This window comes from Pelophylax lessonae (assembly GCF_965119305.1).
Source record: "Pelophylax lessonae genome assembly, chromosome: 5".
Lineage (NCBI taxonomy): Eukaryota > Metazoa > Chordata > Amphibia > Anura > Ranidae > Pelophylax > Pelophylax lessonae.
Window position 1 is genome coordinate 291,227,409 of NC_138772.1, and position 16,281 is coordinate 291,243,689.

The 16,281-nt window shown below is 39.2% G+C and overlaps 1 protein-coding gene across 1 annotated transcript in view; it reads right to left on the bottom strand.

Moving 5' to 3' along the window:
- Positions 1–16,281, bottom strand: part of CDH18 (cadherin 18) — an 850,149-nt gene that overhangs the window by 92,153 nt on the left and 741,715 nt on the right. Inside the window, exon 8 of the mRNA XM_082258418.1 lies at positions 14,402–14,538. Within this exon, the coding sequence (XP_082114544.1) occupies positions 14,402–14,538 (137 nt within the window). The remainder of the gene's footprint in view (positions 1–14,401; positions 14,539–16,281) is intronic.

Genomic DNA, 16,281 nt, shown 5'->3' on the forward strand with positions numbered 1-16,281 from the left:
AACAGGAGTAAAGGAGTTTTGGTTGGTGTGATCATTTGACATAAGAAAGGCAACAAACAAACAACAGGAGATAGTGTTCCGCAGTGTCTGTAAGCAGTATAATTGTCTCCAAAAGACCTATTTCACAACAGTCAGCTGACGCGTTTTAGAAATAAGATTTTTTCTTTAGGGTTGTAAACTGTGTGGAGCAACATGACTCTAAGAACCTCTGTAAAAATATTACAGGTAAGTGTATATTTTATTCAATGTTTCTACAGAATATGAAACATAAAGGTATATACATTGCACTCACTGTATGTATAATTAACAAGTAGCATATACAACAGCCGATAAGAGATTAAAAGAGATTAAAACCACGTAGCAGCTTCCACAACATAGCCAGAGTAAAACAGTCATAGGGGGTCTTAAACAGGAACTACCCAGAAGCACACCAAGAAGTGGAGGTAGGGTGGTGATTTAACTAGTTGAGTCAGAAGAAGGGTTGTAGAAAGAGTAGCAAGAACAAAGACAGTCAAAATTAAAACCAACCATAGATGGTTTGAATCTAAGCTGGTTCAGCAGGGATCATCCGAGATTTTATCCATCTGTGGGCAGGCTGATTGTACCCATGGTTGCAGGAAAGAAAATTGCATAATCTATGGTTAGTTAAAATTTCCCTGGAAATTCAGAGAACCATGTGAAATTTCAATAAAATATACAGTAGCCACTTTGTCAAAATGCAGTAAAATGAATAGGGTGGGTAAAAAAAAGGTGATTTTCTAATTGGTCACTGGCTCCTGAGGGTTACAGAAGCTCCTTGCAGCTATCTTGGATTTGTTCTTTTTGGGGAAAATGGCAACAGTATATATAATATAATGTCTAAATACATCAAAAATAATAAAAACGCTAAATGAAAAAAATCCTTCCAGTAAAAAATACCTAAATTATCCCCCAAAAATAGGAAAATTTGCATTAAAATCTATTTTGCTGAAATCACTTCACTCCTACCTGGTGAAGAAAGTAGTGTTGGAGCAGGATATGTCTCATAACAATCAGGACACTGACAGTTTAAATTGGTAAAATGATCTAATAACAGAAAATCAGCATGGATTATTGAAAGAGAGGTCACGTCTAACTAACATGGATGTTTTTTTTATAAGAAAGCAAGGCAAAAAGCAGAACACTGGAAATACAATTTTGAAAAAGTATTTAACACAGTTCCTCATAGACTTCTGAGTGATCATGGGTACAAGTTTGGGAGATGTACATAGGTGTATATGTACATAAAAAACGTTTTAGTTATTTTCTGTTTCTTTGTGCAATAAAATTATAAACCTTGAGCAGTTAATAGATTATACAGTGGTCTCAGTAAATATTATGCAGGCTATGGGCTTTATTTACTAAAGCTGGAGAGTGCAGAATCAGGCTCACTTCTGCAGTGAGGTTAAAAAGACCCCAAGAGGCTGCCAAGGAGGAAATAAAAAGAAGCAGATGCACCAGCTACACCTCGCCTCCACCACCATAAAATTATATAACTTTCCTTCTTTCCCTCTCACAGGCCAGAAACATCCCTGTTGCAGAAAGGGCTGAATTTTGCACCATTTAGCAGGCCCAACTTGTTTAATCTGTTTAAAGAGGAGCTCCAGGCACCTATCAAAAAAATAAAAGTCAGCAGCTACAAAAAGTGTGGCTGCTGCCTTTTAAAAAACAGCCACTCACCTGTGTCCCACGGTCCAGCGGTGAGCTCACCCCATCCTTCTTCATCCTCTGTTCTCAATCAGCGGCGCCGGCATCTTCACTAAGGCCCACTGTACATGCGCGAGTCACGCTGCACATCCTGAATGGTGGAAGCAGTCTTCTGGGAACTGTCAGGGGCAGGGAGGGAGGAGAACTTCCGTTGCCAATCGCCACTGCGCTCAGAACGAAAGTGGGAGCAGGTACCTGTCGTAATCGGGTACCTTCTCCCCCCACCCCGCGCGCTCCTCAAAAGTGCCAATCATGCAAGAGGAGCAGGAGACGAGTCCTTAAAGCAGGACTTCCTCTTTTAGACGGAGCTCTGCTTTTAGACCTCAACATATTTGTAAGGCCTCTAGCCTTCATGAGGTATTACCATAATATGAAAAAAACAAGAAACATATTCCAAATGATACCATATTTGATAACATAGACCTGATTGGTCTGGACATTCTAAATTAACTGCTGGTGCAGAGTGGGCTAGATGCCTTCCTCTTTGAAGATTCCGAAATGTTGCATGTTGGATTCCAGCCCCTTTACAAAGTTACTCCTCAAAAGCCTTAGTGGACAAGGCAGCCAAAGAGGGTGTCCTAGATCCAAATTAAAAAGTCTTTCTTCTCCCAAAGGTTTTTTTCAACCCCATACTTTTTCCACCTGCCAAAGGTTCACAAAGACCTTCATAATCCACTGGGCAGACCACTAGTGGCTTGAATTAGACATGTGCAATTCATTTTAGTCTGAATATAAATTCAAACAAATTTTTGGTTATTTGGAATTTTAGATTTATCCAAATCTCTGGCCGAAATAGTAGTAAATTTCCCGGACGCTACGTCCTTAACAACCGATGACTCATCAGCTGTCAGCCACTTCCCCACTGACATCTTGTAAACACAAAAATGCCGGCAATAAAAAATTCAGAAAAAAAACAGCATATCAGGCCCTTCGGTCCCCCCAAAATTCATACCAAACCATTATCTGAGCATGCAGCCCCTGAACCATACCAGGCCACAGGCCCTCAACATGTTGATGGGGACAAGGGCCCTGCAGACAGGGGGCTTATCAGAATCTGGAAGCCACCTTTAACATAAAGGCCCCAACATCATGCCCTACTCCACTTGTGAATGAGTATGGGGTACATAATATTCCATAATATACCCATTAACCAAAAAAGTGTAAAAAGTGAGTAAAGACACAACACAAGTTGTTAACAAGTCCTTTATTAAAAAACAAAAATAAAAAAATGTTCCCCAGTGCAGATCATTCAGGACGCCCGCTGCACCACCAAACTCGAAAGAAGAAAGAACCCTTAAGTCTCGTTGAAGGCTCCCGCCATCTGCCTGCTCTGCCGCCTGATAGTTCTAAAATATTTAAGGGGTGGGGCCACCCAGCAATGTCACTGGTTGGCCTTGCCTTCTTGTGACATCATCAATCGAGGCATGCTGGGTCAATTACATCACAAGAGGGTGGGGTTATCGGATGATGTTATTGGGTGACCCCACTCCTTAGTTATTTAATAAATGTCAGAAAGAGGAGCAGGCAGATGGCGGGAGTTTTTTTTTTCTTTTTACACTTACGCTATGCCCCTAATACTCATTCACAAGGGGGGTGGGATCTAGCAGACCCTGTCCATAGACCCCCACAACCACTACCCACAAGGTGCTTTAGGGTGGGGGGCGGAGACCCCCTGCCCCAAAGCATCCCCCATGCTGAGGGCATGTGGCCTGCTATGGTTCAGGAGGGGAGTGCTCACTGTTTTTTTTTTCCTGAATTTTTCATTGCCGGCATTCTTTTGTTTACATTCAGCTGTCAGAGGGGAAGTCACTGACAGCTAATGAGTCCTCAGTTGCAAAGAATACAGTGGCCAACTTCCTGGCCCGCTCCTTCATAACCAGCTATTCTTTACACAGAATTCAAATAGGTTATTCATTTTTCCAAATTCTAATTGTTCTGAAAATTTGAAATTTGTTAGAAAATGAATAAACAATACAAAATTTAATGAAACAAACCTAAACTAAATGAATTCCAAAACAAGTTAACAAAACAAAATTAGTAACATAATGATGGGACTGTAGACAGAACCAATCAGAACAAAACCATATATCAAATATATAATTAAAAGACATAAATAAAAAGACCAAATCTAGAATATGGATTGAAAATTGGCCACGGCCCTTTATTGATATAACAATTCAAATTAAAACTTGTATATATATATATTATACACAAATATATATATTTATAACATATAACATATAATAAACGATATATATATTAACTCAGCTATAACCGCTCAAGTTAATTCACTTAAAATTACAATATCCACAACAAAACAAATATACATCATTAACTCAGCTATAACCGCTCAAGTCAACCATTAAAATATCCATATCCAAAATAAATGATATCAAGTATAAAGACATCCAAAAAAGGACCGTGACATAGGGTAAATAGTGGGGGTGGGGAGGGCGGGACAACCTTCTTCTTCTGTCCCCGCCGTCAGATTAACTGCTGACGCAGTTATTACTATATATATGCTCATTACCTGTAAAATAACAGATATTACAGTTGCCATACAAAAAATGACCAATCAGATTTAAATATGCAAATGAGCACATACCAACAAATTATCCTATTATTGATTGGTCTGTCACCGTCCCATGGGTGTAGGTGCCCCCCCCCCCCTAACCTTTATGGGACTGTAGACAGAACCAATCAGAAGAAAACCATATATCAAATATATAATTAAAAGACAAATAAAAAGACCAAATCTAGAATATGGATTGAAAATTGGCCACGGCCCTTTATTGATATAACAATTCAAATTAAAACTTGTATATATATATTATACACAAATATATATATTTATAACATATAATAAACGATATATATATTAACTCAGCTATAACCGCTCAAGTTAATTCACTTAAAATTACAATATCCACCAGCCAGGCTCAAACAACAAGAGCCTGGCACCCCACCAACTTAACCGTGGCCATTTCAATACAATTCTGAAGCCTTAAGCTAAAAATATCCAATGCAACACTAGATAAATGAATATTATCTGGACGATAAAAACCAGGCAAGTCACCTTCCAGGTCAACGTGTCGGTATGAAAAACCATTAATGCAAAATTTTTTTCAAAAGTTATATTAATACATTTACGGATTTATTTTACAGAATTTTAGCTCAGGTATTAAATGCCAACTGAGTCTGGGGATAATTTCAGAAAAATTAAAACCAAATCCGGAAATAAAGAATGTAAATGATATCTAAAGTCGTACGAGACCCAATATCATTACCGCCCAAATGTAAAACAATAACAGAAGGGGTTGGCCAATGCGACAATAAAAATGGCAAAGAATAATCTAAATCCTCACACAACATGCCCTTTCTACCCAAACACCAAACTTGAAATTCATCCATATCCATACCAAGGTTCGAACCATAGCATCTTAGAGCAGCCTTACGAGAGGACCAGAATATGAATGAATGACCGAGAATCTAAATGTGTTTTTGACAACCTGTAAATTAAATAACAGAAATAGGTCGCACATAACTACAGAAACAATTCGAATCCCACCTTACAATATGTTCGATAACAGTAGCAGAGAAACCCAACATTGCAGCTTTGGTGGCAGCACCGATACGAAACGAGTGAGATGTAATGCGAAGATGTTGAAGATTCGCATGTGCTAAACAATGCTTTAAAACTGAATTAAATTGGTATATGGTAAGTGGAAGACCAGATACATGGAGAAGAAGAAAAGGAGCCATTGGGACTTACCTATAAATATTCAGACAGAAGAGGAACAACACAAACAAAAGTACCACTTAAAATACGAAGCGTGATCCATCGGCCACGTCCAATCTGGTCAGTCTTACTGCACCTCAAATAAATTTGTACAAATTCAGGACTGAACCTCAAGTCAGAGGACAAAATGCCATCAACACATGACAAATTTTTTGGTAACAGCTCAGAAATTCGGAATGCTCCAAAAAAACAAAGACTAAAAGCAACTTTAAATAATAAAGCCCCAAAAGGGGAAAAACAAACCGAATCCGTGGCCTTACAAATAATTAGCAGCTTGAAAGAAAAAATGAGAAACTTACAATCTGTCATAACAGAATGTCTTTTATATCCATTCATTGCATGTTGAACCGAAAAGAAGGACATACATGAAGGCATACCAGATAATTTAAAGAAAAAAGGAAACTCCACTAAGCATTATTTGTATACGCGAATAAGAATATTTTTTAGACATTAAAAATTAAGAAAAGCCAAAACCAGGTTTTCTAAAGATACCACTGCAGGATGCTTCAGAGAAGACTCATAACATTTCCAAATACGCAACACGGCTAAATAGTGCGCCCACGTGGAGGGTGCCAAAGAATTACAAACGGCTTGTTGTACAGGAGTCAAATTAGATCCCACAAATGTTGAGGGCATAAACTGCTGTGAATGTCCGCATATGGAACAGCTATAAACGAGAAAGAGAGTCAGCGATTAATATTGGACATACCCGGAATGTATTTACCGTAATCCAAACATTTAGTTCTAAACACATGAACACTAAGTGACGTAATTCCGCCAAGACCAGCAAAGATTTTGAAGTCAAACAATTTATGGCGTAGACAACGCCCATATTATCGGAATGAAACAATAAATCACGGTCACGGAAATTAGAAAACCCACAGTTCCAGGGAAATCAGTAAAGGAAAAAATCCCCAATAAAACAATATTTTCAGTCAAACCCGACAACTTCCAAGATTCAGGCCATAAGCGTACTGACCAATGGCCTTGCCAGAAAGCCCCAATATCCAAAAGAACCAGAAGCATCAGTATATAAATCCAAGGCTGACAAGGTGCAAAAAAGGCCGTCTCCATAACGAAAATCCATTGAAATTTAAAAAAAAAAAAAAAATTTTAAACAAGTAAATCATCCCTTAAACTGCGAGTGAGACGCACAAAATGAAAAGAGGATGAAACACCAGAAATAGCTTTATATAAACGTCTCGAAAAATTTCTTCCAATGGGAATAACCTGAGACGCAAAAGCCAACAAACTTAAAACAGATTGCAAAGTCCGTAGATTGACCTTCCTTTAAGACAAAACAAAATAAATTAAAACATATAATTTACAAACTTATTAGGTGGCAAACGAAATTCCATTGCAGCGGTATCGATAGTGATGCCCAAAATTCTAGACACTGAGTAGGTAACACCGATTATTCGTGAGCCAAGGGGACTCCGAATTGCCAGCTTAACCGACAAAAAGGAAGTTGTCCAAATAATGAATAACATTGAAAGACTTTTCACGATAACCAACCACCCATTCCATAGAATGAAGAAAACATATCGAAATATCTCCAGTACAAAGAACATCCCATGGGTAGGCATTTGTCGTAAAAATAAAAAGCCGCCAAATTGAAAACCTAAGGAATTAAAGGCACTTGGTGAAACTGAATTACCAACCATGCGAATTATGCGTAATGCATCGTCAAAAGAAGCATAGGAAACTGCACCAATATCTTGATCCAACTCGTCGTTCAAAGATAAGCCTTTCGGAAATGACAAGTGATTTAATAAAAGAAAAGTGCCTTGTTCTTTTTTTTAGAATAATTCCAAATGGCGAAAACATAAAATTACAAAACGTAGGCGTAACAAAAGGGCCTGCAATTCCACCTTCATGAAGTTCCTTCCAAATCTCTTCCGCAACTACAGCGTCATATTTGGATACCAATGGCAAGTTATCATGCACTACACATCCAGAACCCGAAAAGGAAGGCAGTAGAAAACCCGCAAAAAAACCTTCAAATAGAATGCGTGCTATCAGCCGGTTTGGCCACAATTGAAGCCATGGATGCATTCCTACCATTGTTACTGGCTTGACCGCTTATACGAAAAGCTCAGGCTGAGGATACGAAGATTGAGAAGCCAACTTTGTAAAACATCGCGAAGCAGGATGAGCGCCCGCACAGAAAGGACATTCATGTTTGTATGTACACGTGCAGGGCCACTAGCATTGACCCTCATTATAACTAAAGCACAAAACCCCGTTTAAAGGGGGCAGATGGAGCGACAGATACAGGTTTGGCAAAATTACGCTGAGGCAAAAGAAGGTTTAGCCAAGCCCAACATCTTTCATCCCTCAACGTACAGATCAATGAATCGCAAGTTTCTGACGAAATGATTCGTCATAAAAGAACCAAGCAAGACCATTAATTTTTTTTTTTTTTTTATGTCTCTAAAATTATTTCAAAATGTTGAAATAAACCACCGCAACGTTCCGGGTGTTTCACACCCATTACACTTCTATACAGAAGCCTTGAAGCCAATTATTAAATGACCTGGCTGGCGTTCGTCGCCTATCATCATCTAGTTTACCCGTATCCTTTTTATAAGTCTGCTATCTTTAGAGGAAGGCAACAAAGACAGAATTACGACAAATACTTCCTTCCAAATTTTACCTTTTAAGGTCAAACTCAAATGATAACCTAACGGTGAAAGTTCACACGTCATAGCCTCCTTGTAACAGCTTTCGGGAATAGAAGATACAGTAGGAGGTAAATTAACATTAGGTACTGGAGCAGTAACAGCAATTGAAGTATAATAGTAACAGGCAAATTAGAAATGGCATCTACATGATCACTCCACACAGGTGCAACGGTATTATGAAATTTTTGCACAGTAACAACTTGTTTAATCAAAGCATTAAAGAATTTGCCAAATCTAATAACAATCGCCAATTGTCATACTCACCACTCTGAACAGGAGCTGACACATTAGCAGGTGAATCTTGTGCTTGTAATACTTCTTCAGCACCAGCAGGGGGCTCCAAAGTAACAACCTGTAATGAAGTAGAGCAAATGGGGGGGGGGGGGAGACAGAACCCTCAGGAGGAGGATCCACAGCTGGTACATTTTTATTAATAAAATGTCTTTCCTAAGATTGTCTGCTTCTGCTCTTTTTTGAAGCAGCAGAGCAGCGAGGTGGCGACGGGGATCCGAACTTGCGAGGTCGTCTGAACTTTCTGTTATCCTTGACGGAGCCGCGGACTGCGCAGGCGCCGGGAGGACCCAGCAATTGCACAGGAAACTGCCGATCATTGACTGAGTTAGAAGGCGGTGACCGGGAGGGGCGGACAGTCGGAGGAAGGCGGTGACATTCAACCCAGATATCCGAAGAAGGAGGAAGTCCACCACGGAGCTCAGCAGAGGAGGGGGGAGCCGAAAACACCCGGGAGTCCTCACCGGGAGGGAAAGGACAGTCCGGCATTGTGAGACAGCGGCGGATCCAGGCTTCTCCGCCGGTGGAACTCGCTCTCTCCAGGACCGATTGAAGCAAGGACTGCATTCTTGAAATGGTCAGTGACCGGGAGAAAGTGCAGCCAGAGGCAGAGCTTTGTCACGGTGGCAGCTGTAAAACGGCAGCTACACCGCAGCACAGCTAAACAGGCAGGACAAAAGCAGGGACCGACCTTCAGAGACAACCTTCTTCTTCTGTCCCCGCCGTCAGATTAACTGCTGATGCAGTTATTACTATATATATGCTCATTACCTGTAAAATAACAGTTATTACAGTTGCCATACAAAAAACGACCAATCAGATTTAAATATGCAAATGAGCACATACCAACAAATTATCCTATTATTGATTGGTCTGTCACCGTCCCATGGGTGTAGGTGGAGCAATAAATGCCCCCCCTAACCTTTAATCTTTTCCGTTCTGCACATGTCTTGCCTCAATAGACAGTCTTATGAGTCATTGATCTAATAAGTTAACAACGTTCTCCAAACCATCTTTAAGAACCTTCTGGTCTATATCAGGGATTCAAGACACCTTTTGAAAACTGATATTTTACACGTGGAAAGAGGATTATCACTGGATCTCCCTTGATGTCACCTCTCTCTGTACGAGCATATCCCTTGACAAGGGCTTAGCCACAGTTCACTACATCCTCGCAAAAGAAGGACACCTTAATTAAAGCTAATTTTTTGGTGGAAGCCTCAAGGTTTATATTACATCGCATTGTTTCCCAAGTTTGAGGCGCGGTTCCCACTGGTGCGATGCAGCAAACCCTGCAAATCCAGTGTGGGTGCCCGCATTGCACTTGAATCGCTGGCCGTTCATACTGTCCACTGCAAACCCCTGCGAGTGTCAATACAAAGTTAATGACACGCCCAGATCAGTTCGCAGATCGCAGTGCAAACTGTGAATTCGGACAGGAATCCAATCACATGGATGTGAACATCCATGTGATCCGATTCTTGTGCAGACAAAAAAAAGGCTCCTGCATGAGTTTGGTCTGAATGCGATGCAAATTCAGCCATAAAAAATGTATGGCTGAATTTGCATCGCACAGACATCTCATGTGAGCTGAACAGCAATGCAATGTGAATCACATTCCATGTCTGGCATCGCACCAGTGTGAACCGGCCCTAAATAAGGTTTACTCATCTATTTGATTCACCTTTCTTTATCATCCAAGTTTTATTTCAAAGCAGAATTTTATTTCTATTTTTATTTGTATAGTTATTTTGCTATTTACAGTGCCTGGCATTTTTCATGTTTTACTGCCTCACAACCTGGAATTAACATGGATTGTTTGAGGATTTGCATCATTTAATTTACAGAACATGCCCACAACTTTGAAGATGTTTTTTTTTTTTTAATTGTGAAGCAAACAACAAATAGGACAAAATAACAAAAAAAGTCAATGTGCATAACTATTCACCCCTCTAAAGTCAATACTTTGTAGAGCCTCATTTTGCAGCAATCACAGCTCCAAGTCGCTTTGGATAAGTCTCTAAGAGCTTGCCACATCTTACCATTGCTATTTTTGCCCATTTCTCCTTGCAAAACTGCTCCAACTTACAGCACAGAGCGAAAAGCAGCAATGCACTAATGTACATTGTGTTGTGCTGAACAATTTTTTTACAGTGCAATGCAATGCAATGCATGTTTGTATGTTGCACCAAGTTGCCACAACTATCACAATGCAATAGTGTGGATGGACTCTAAAGGACAGAAAAGTATTAGTAGTTGTATTTAGATCATTTCTTTTTTGTGTTAATGATCTACTGAATAGAAATAAATTACATTTTGACTTTTTTTTTTTTCTGATGATACAATTGTGTTACATTATTTAAACCTGATAGGATACTCACATATTACAGCAATTAAACTGCATATGAAATTTAGGAGTCTACTTAAAAAGCAGCAGTATAACCAAAAGCACACAAATTACAGCCAGTATTTCATGAAACATCATGTAGGCTACATGTGTGTATCACCCACTATTTTTAGAACCATATCATATAATCACATTTGTAGAAGATGCATGGCAGTTACATATAGTATCTCTCTGGGAGTTGCAATTGGCTGCAAAGTTCCTGTTGTAGCAGATGATAATACATATATATCTAAATAAGTGATTGGCCGATATTGTTTTTTTTAATGCCGATACTGATACCGATATTTTGGTCATCGATATCAGGCCAATATTTGCAGATATGTAAAACATTTTTTTTTCCTTCAGGTATTCCTTGTGGAGGGATCTGGGGGTCTAAAGGACCCCAAACCCCTCCTTGGCACTGAAAAGCATTCAAAACGCCAAGTTTGGCTGTTTTGAATGCTGTCAGTTTTTTTAATTTGGCGCCGAGTACCAGGAAGTGATGTCATGACATCATTTCTGGGTTTTTTACATGGAGACTGGCGCATGCGCGTCAGGGATACCAGCTTTCACGGGGACACATCTTCATGCTACACCGGGTCTTCTCTTCGGTGGTGATGGCGGTGGAGGTAGGATGCCTGGGTCTCCCGGTGGGACAGGAGACCCGGGTGAGCCATGGAAAGCGGCGGGAGGGGGGGAGATGTCCCCTCCCGCTCCTTGTAATGACAGCCGAGCGGCTTCTGAGCCGCATCGGTTGTCATTACAAGTCAGCCGACAGTCGCTATGGACACCGGTACCGGGATGATGCATCTAGCTGAATACTTTCCCTAAATATTGGTAACCTCAGGGGCCGATTCCGCTATATCGGGGAAAGTGCATATCGGCCCCCGATATATCAGTGTTGCTGATAATCGGTCAATCTCTAGTCTAAATATTGGTAGCACGGCATGATCATTAGGAGTTAAATAAGATAGTTTAACTACTACACAAGTAATTATTATTATTATTATTGTTATTATTCATGATTTCTATAGCGCCAGCAGTTTACGTAGCGCTTTACAGTGTTAGAGGGAAACAATACAGTTACAATACAATAAAATACAAGAGGATTAAGAGGGCCCTGCTCAGAAGAGCTTACAATCTAATGGCGCTAATCTAATGGTGCAAGTAATTATGAAGCTAGCTTCAGCCAGACATTTGAACAACAAATATCTGGAATCATCATGACATTTTCCTTGCGCTGCAGTCCTAATGAGCAAAAATTCTTACAAAAGAGAAGTATTGCTTAAAAAATACCCACATGACAAGTGGCAATATTGCATTTTTCATAGAAACAAACTGTTCCCTATATTGCCCTACATAACATATGAAGGTTTGAATTGCACAGACATAAATTGCACAGACTAAATTCAGAGATGAGCTGTGCGAAATAGGGTAGATCAGGGTAGTTTTTTCCCAATATAAAGTCAGCATACTCACACTGAAACAAATTCAAAGCTTTAATGAAAGTAAAGTAGGAGGGCTGCTTATAGCTGCAACAGCTTTAATTGTTGCTGTGTCCAAATGTCAAAGTCTTTTGATTAGGCAAATCCCAAGCAGTTTTCCAGTACTGATGGAGCTTACCCACTTTCCGCAAACATTTACACTGTCCTACTGGTTGGAAAGAAAATCTATAAAACTGCATCTGTGGAGAAGGAGGGAGTTTGTAAGCTCTGACACTGAGATTTACTAAAATTGTAGAGTGCAAAATCTGGTGCAGCTCTGCATAGAAACCAATCAACATCCAGGTTGTATTGTATTGTCAAAGCCTAAATGCCTGCTAACATGCTAAGGTTAGATGTTGATTGGCTACCATGCACAGCTGCACCAGATTTTGCACTCTCTAATCAAGTTCAAACATTAGCATGTTTATTTAGGCTTTGACAGTACAACCCGGACGCTGATTGGTTTCTATGCAGAGGTGCACCAGATTTTGCACTCTCCAGTTTTAGTAAACCAACCCCTACCTGTCCTCTTGCTGGTCTCACTAGCTTTTCTGTTTCAATTGGCAAATGGAAGAATTAGTGAACTTGAGTTTCATGTTCACCAACCTCCTTTATAGAGTAAAAGAAACTGGAAGTGCTCAGTCATGAACTCAATTTGGTTCAGTGTCACTGCTGTGCTAACTGCTGGTGCAGAAGATCAAACATATCTTTTCCCCAGCATAAAGAGAAGGGTTACAAGGCTATTCCCAGTCATAAGAAATACTGCAGCTATACACTCTCCTTATACAGTATGTGCAGAATGGTTTTAAAGTATTTTAACAAAAAATGCAAACATTTTCTACAAAAGAAGAGGGACCTTGAATTTCTTGATGATTATAAGAAATAATGTCTGGCTGCTGAGCAAAATGAATAGATTTTACAACATTAAATTAATTATGAAGCAGTAATATATGGCATATAATTTGCAAAAGTAGAGTTTTCCTTAAGGGCTATACACAGATTGTTAAATTAAACTTTAGTGGATTATGTCCTTCAATTTTAGAGCTTTAGAATACAGAAAACAGAAAGACAGAGAGAAGGAAAGAGATAAATGTTTTAGGGAGTATTTATGAATATTCAGTATTGCTCACTCTGTCTTTAGTCAGTATAGTTGTGTAAAAATACCCTGTTCTATTTTTTTCTCCTTAAAAAAAGTTTTAATTTTAGATAGAATAGAGAAGGGATATTGTATAGTCTCTGTTGGGTTTTTATTGTGGTCTGTGTTCCCACCCTTTCCATTTTTCCTAGTGGTCATTATCATCTAATAAGGACAGATGTCCCAGTGACAGCTGTCTATGATAGTAGTTTCCCACACTTTGTTAAGATTTTCTCTCATTTCTTGTTTCATTTCCAGAATAGGACATGAAGGAAATTCTCCCCATTTGGACAGAGACAGCAAAGAAATAATCTAGTGTGATTTTATTCTTCCCTACACAACCTTCAAAAGTTCTGTGTATCATAAATCATGTTTTAATAAAATAATTGTGTTCAACTTGTTTTCATCTATTTTGTATTTTGTTGCTTCTAATCTCCTACAGCCTTGCTGTCAGCAATTTCCAACATTCATGCAATTCAGCTCGGGGTTTCCTGATGGTGACAACATGTAAATAGTCACCTGTAGTGAGCGGTAAGCCTGTGTGACCGGTTGACAACACGGGTGCGGGAGAAAGGGGCCGAACTTTGTCACCTTATAACAGGAAATGCTTAAGCAATGATAATAAGTATCACCAGGTATTCTTTTAATGAAAACTGCAGGTTTAAAATTATTTAAAATTACAATTAAGATTGATATTCACTTAAGTATTGATAATTACTATTGAAATTAGGTTAACATGCTTTTAGTAATTTAGTTATATATAATATTAGGAAAAAGACACTTTAGCTACATTCATTTCTTGTAGAAACCACAGTTAGATTAGTGAACTTTAGTGTACCTGCACCCAATATTGTACAAACAATGGATAAAATGCTCCTCACTCATTTGAAAAGGTACCTGTTTCAGAAGCTGTCACTGTAATATTGTACCAGGGTATTTCCTCTCGATCCAACTGTTTTGTTGTCCTAATTGCTCCGTTGTTTGTATCAATTTCAAAAATTCTCTCTTCTTGCGAGTTGTTGTCAATTGAATATCTGTTATGATAGAAAAATGAATAGATCATGCACATATGGAACTTTTAACAAAATAAATTAAGATATAGGCAAAAAACAAGGATGAAAGCAGAGCCTTAATGGGAAATAACAAAGCAACAACTTATAAGATATAGATACAAAAAGCGCTCAACAATACGATGTAGGCACATAGCTGTGGCTGGCAGTTCAATGCAAGCTCCTTCTGCAGTGTAAAGCCAGATGAAACCCTTGGGGTTACTGGTGGTTTCCAGCACTTCCTGGATCAGCAGGGGACCCTGGGCAAGTGGAGGTGATGCCAGTGTCAGATGTGGTGGGCGAGACACACTGCAGAAGGAGCGTGTATTGACTGGCCAGGCACAATGGTGTCCCTACATCTTATTGATGAGCACTTTTCTATCTATATCTTGTAAGTTGCTACTTTATTGTTTCCAAGTGAAGTTCTCTGAATGCTACACTGAGAAGGTGCTGTTTTCTTCCTTATTTTTTTACCTATTGCAGAGTTCCTTCTAGCTCTCCAGCAGTGGCTGCCACTGAGCCTCGCTTTTTTGACATCTTTGGATATTGAGACCGTCTAATTGCACCTTTGTCCATTTAAACATTTGGATCTTTTCTTATAGTTTGCCAGATCACCCCTTCTCTTTAAATTACTGTATGCACAACACAATAATATATGCAGTATATTGATAATAATTAAGCATAAAGTTCTAAGAATATATAAAAATAGGAAAGAAAGCAAGTGATTCTAAAAAGCTAATATCCTTTTGGATCATCATTTTTTCATGCAACATTTTTAAATTTTAGTCACCAATACCTTGACATTTCTGAGAAAGGTTTATTCAGCATGATAATATGTTCTTCATCTTTACAATATTAATTTAGAATTGTGCTTTTACAATATTAATTTAGAATTGTGCTTTGCCTGTTCACTAAACCCCTTTTTCACCAATAAATACATTTCCTTTACTCCCATCCTCTTAAGTTCAGCTTCCTGAAGCAAAAAAAAGGAAGAAATCTTTAAGCTCTGAGTTGCGATATGGAGTTTCCACAGGTCAGAAGTCTCTCTGACAGTGCTGGGATGGTTGTCTTGCACAAATGCTCATCCACATCCAGGAGCATCAGGTATTTCTCCTTACTAGTGGTGAGTAAATGGAAGACCATGAGAGGAAAGGAAAGGTAAAATGTTCAGCTGGGTGGGAGGATGGGAGGGAGGTCAAGAGAACATATTGCGTTGCCTTGCTTGGGAAAAAGCACATATTCACTTAAAGTGGTATGTTTAGATTATTTTAAGGATTAGGGTACATCTAAAGGTTTTTCTGACAATCCAAACATGCCCCTGCTACTATGTATTGCATGATATGCATAAAGTTAAATAAAGTTAAAAAAAAGTAGTAGTGAAGTTGTGACTGTAAAAACTGTATAAAATAAGGGATGATGCCAAGAATTTACAAAGTAGTATAAGAGTTTACCCTTTAAAGTAATTGTAAAGTCTGTTTTTTTTATATATACCAAACATGTTATACTTACCTCCTCTGTGCAGTTGATTTTGCACAGGGCAGCCTGGATTTTACACAGGACAGCACTGGGCAGCCTCTTCTTCTCGTGTCCCTCGTTGCTGTTCTTAGCTCCTCCCTCCTATTGTGTGCACCCAAAGCAAGTAGCTTGCTATTGGGGCACCCGAGCCGAGCTGCAGCTCCATGTTTCCATTTAGACACTGCCATTCAGCCCTGCCCCTCTCTCTCCTGA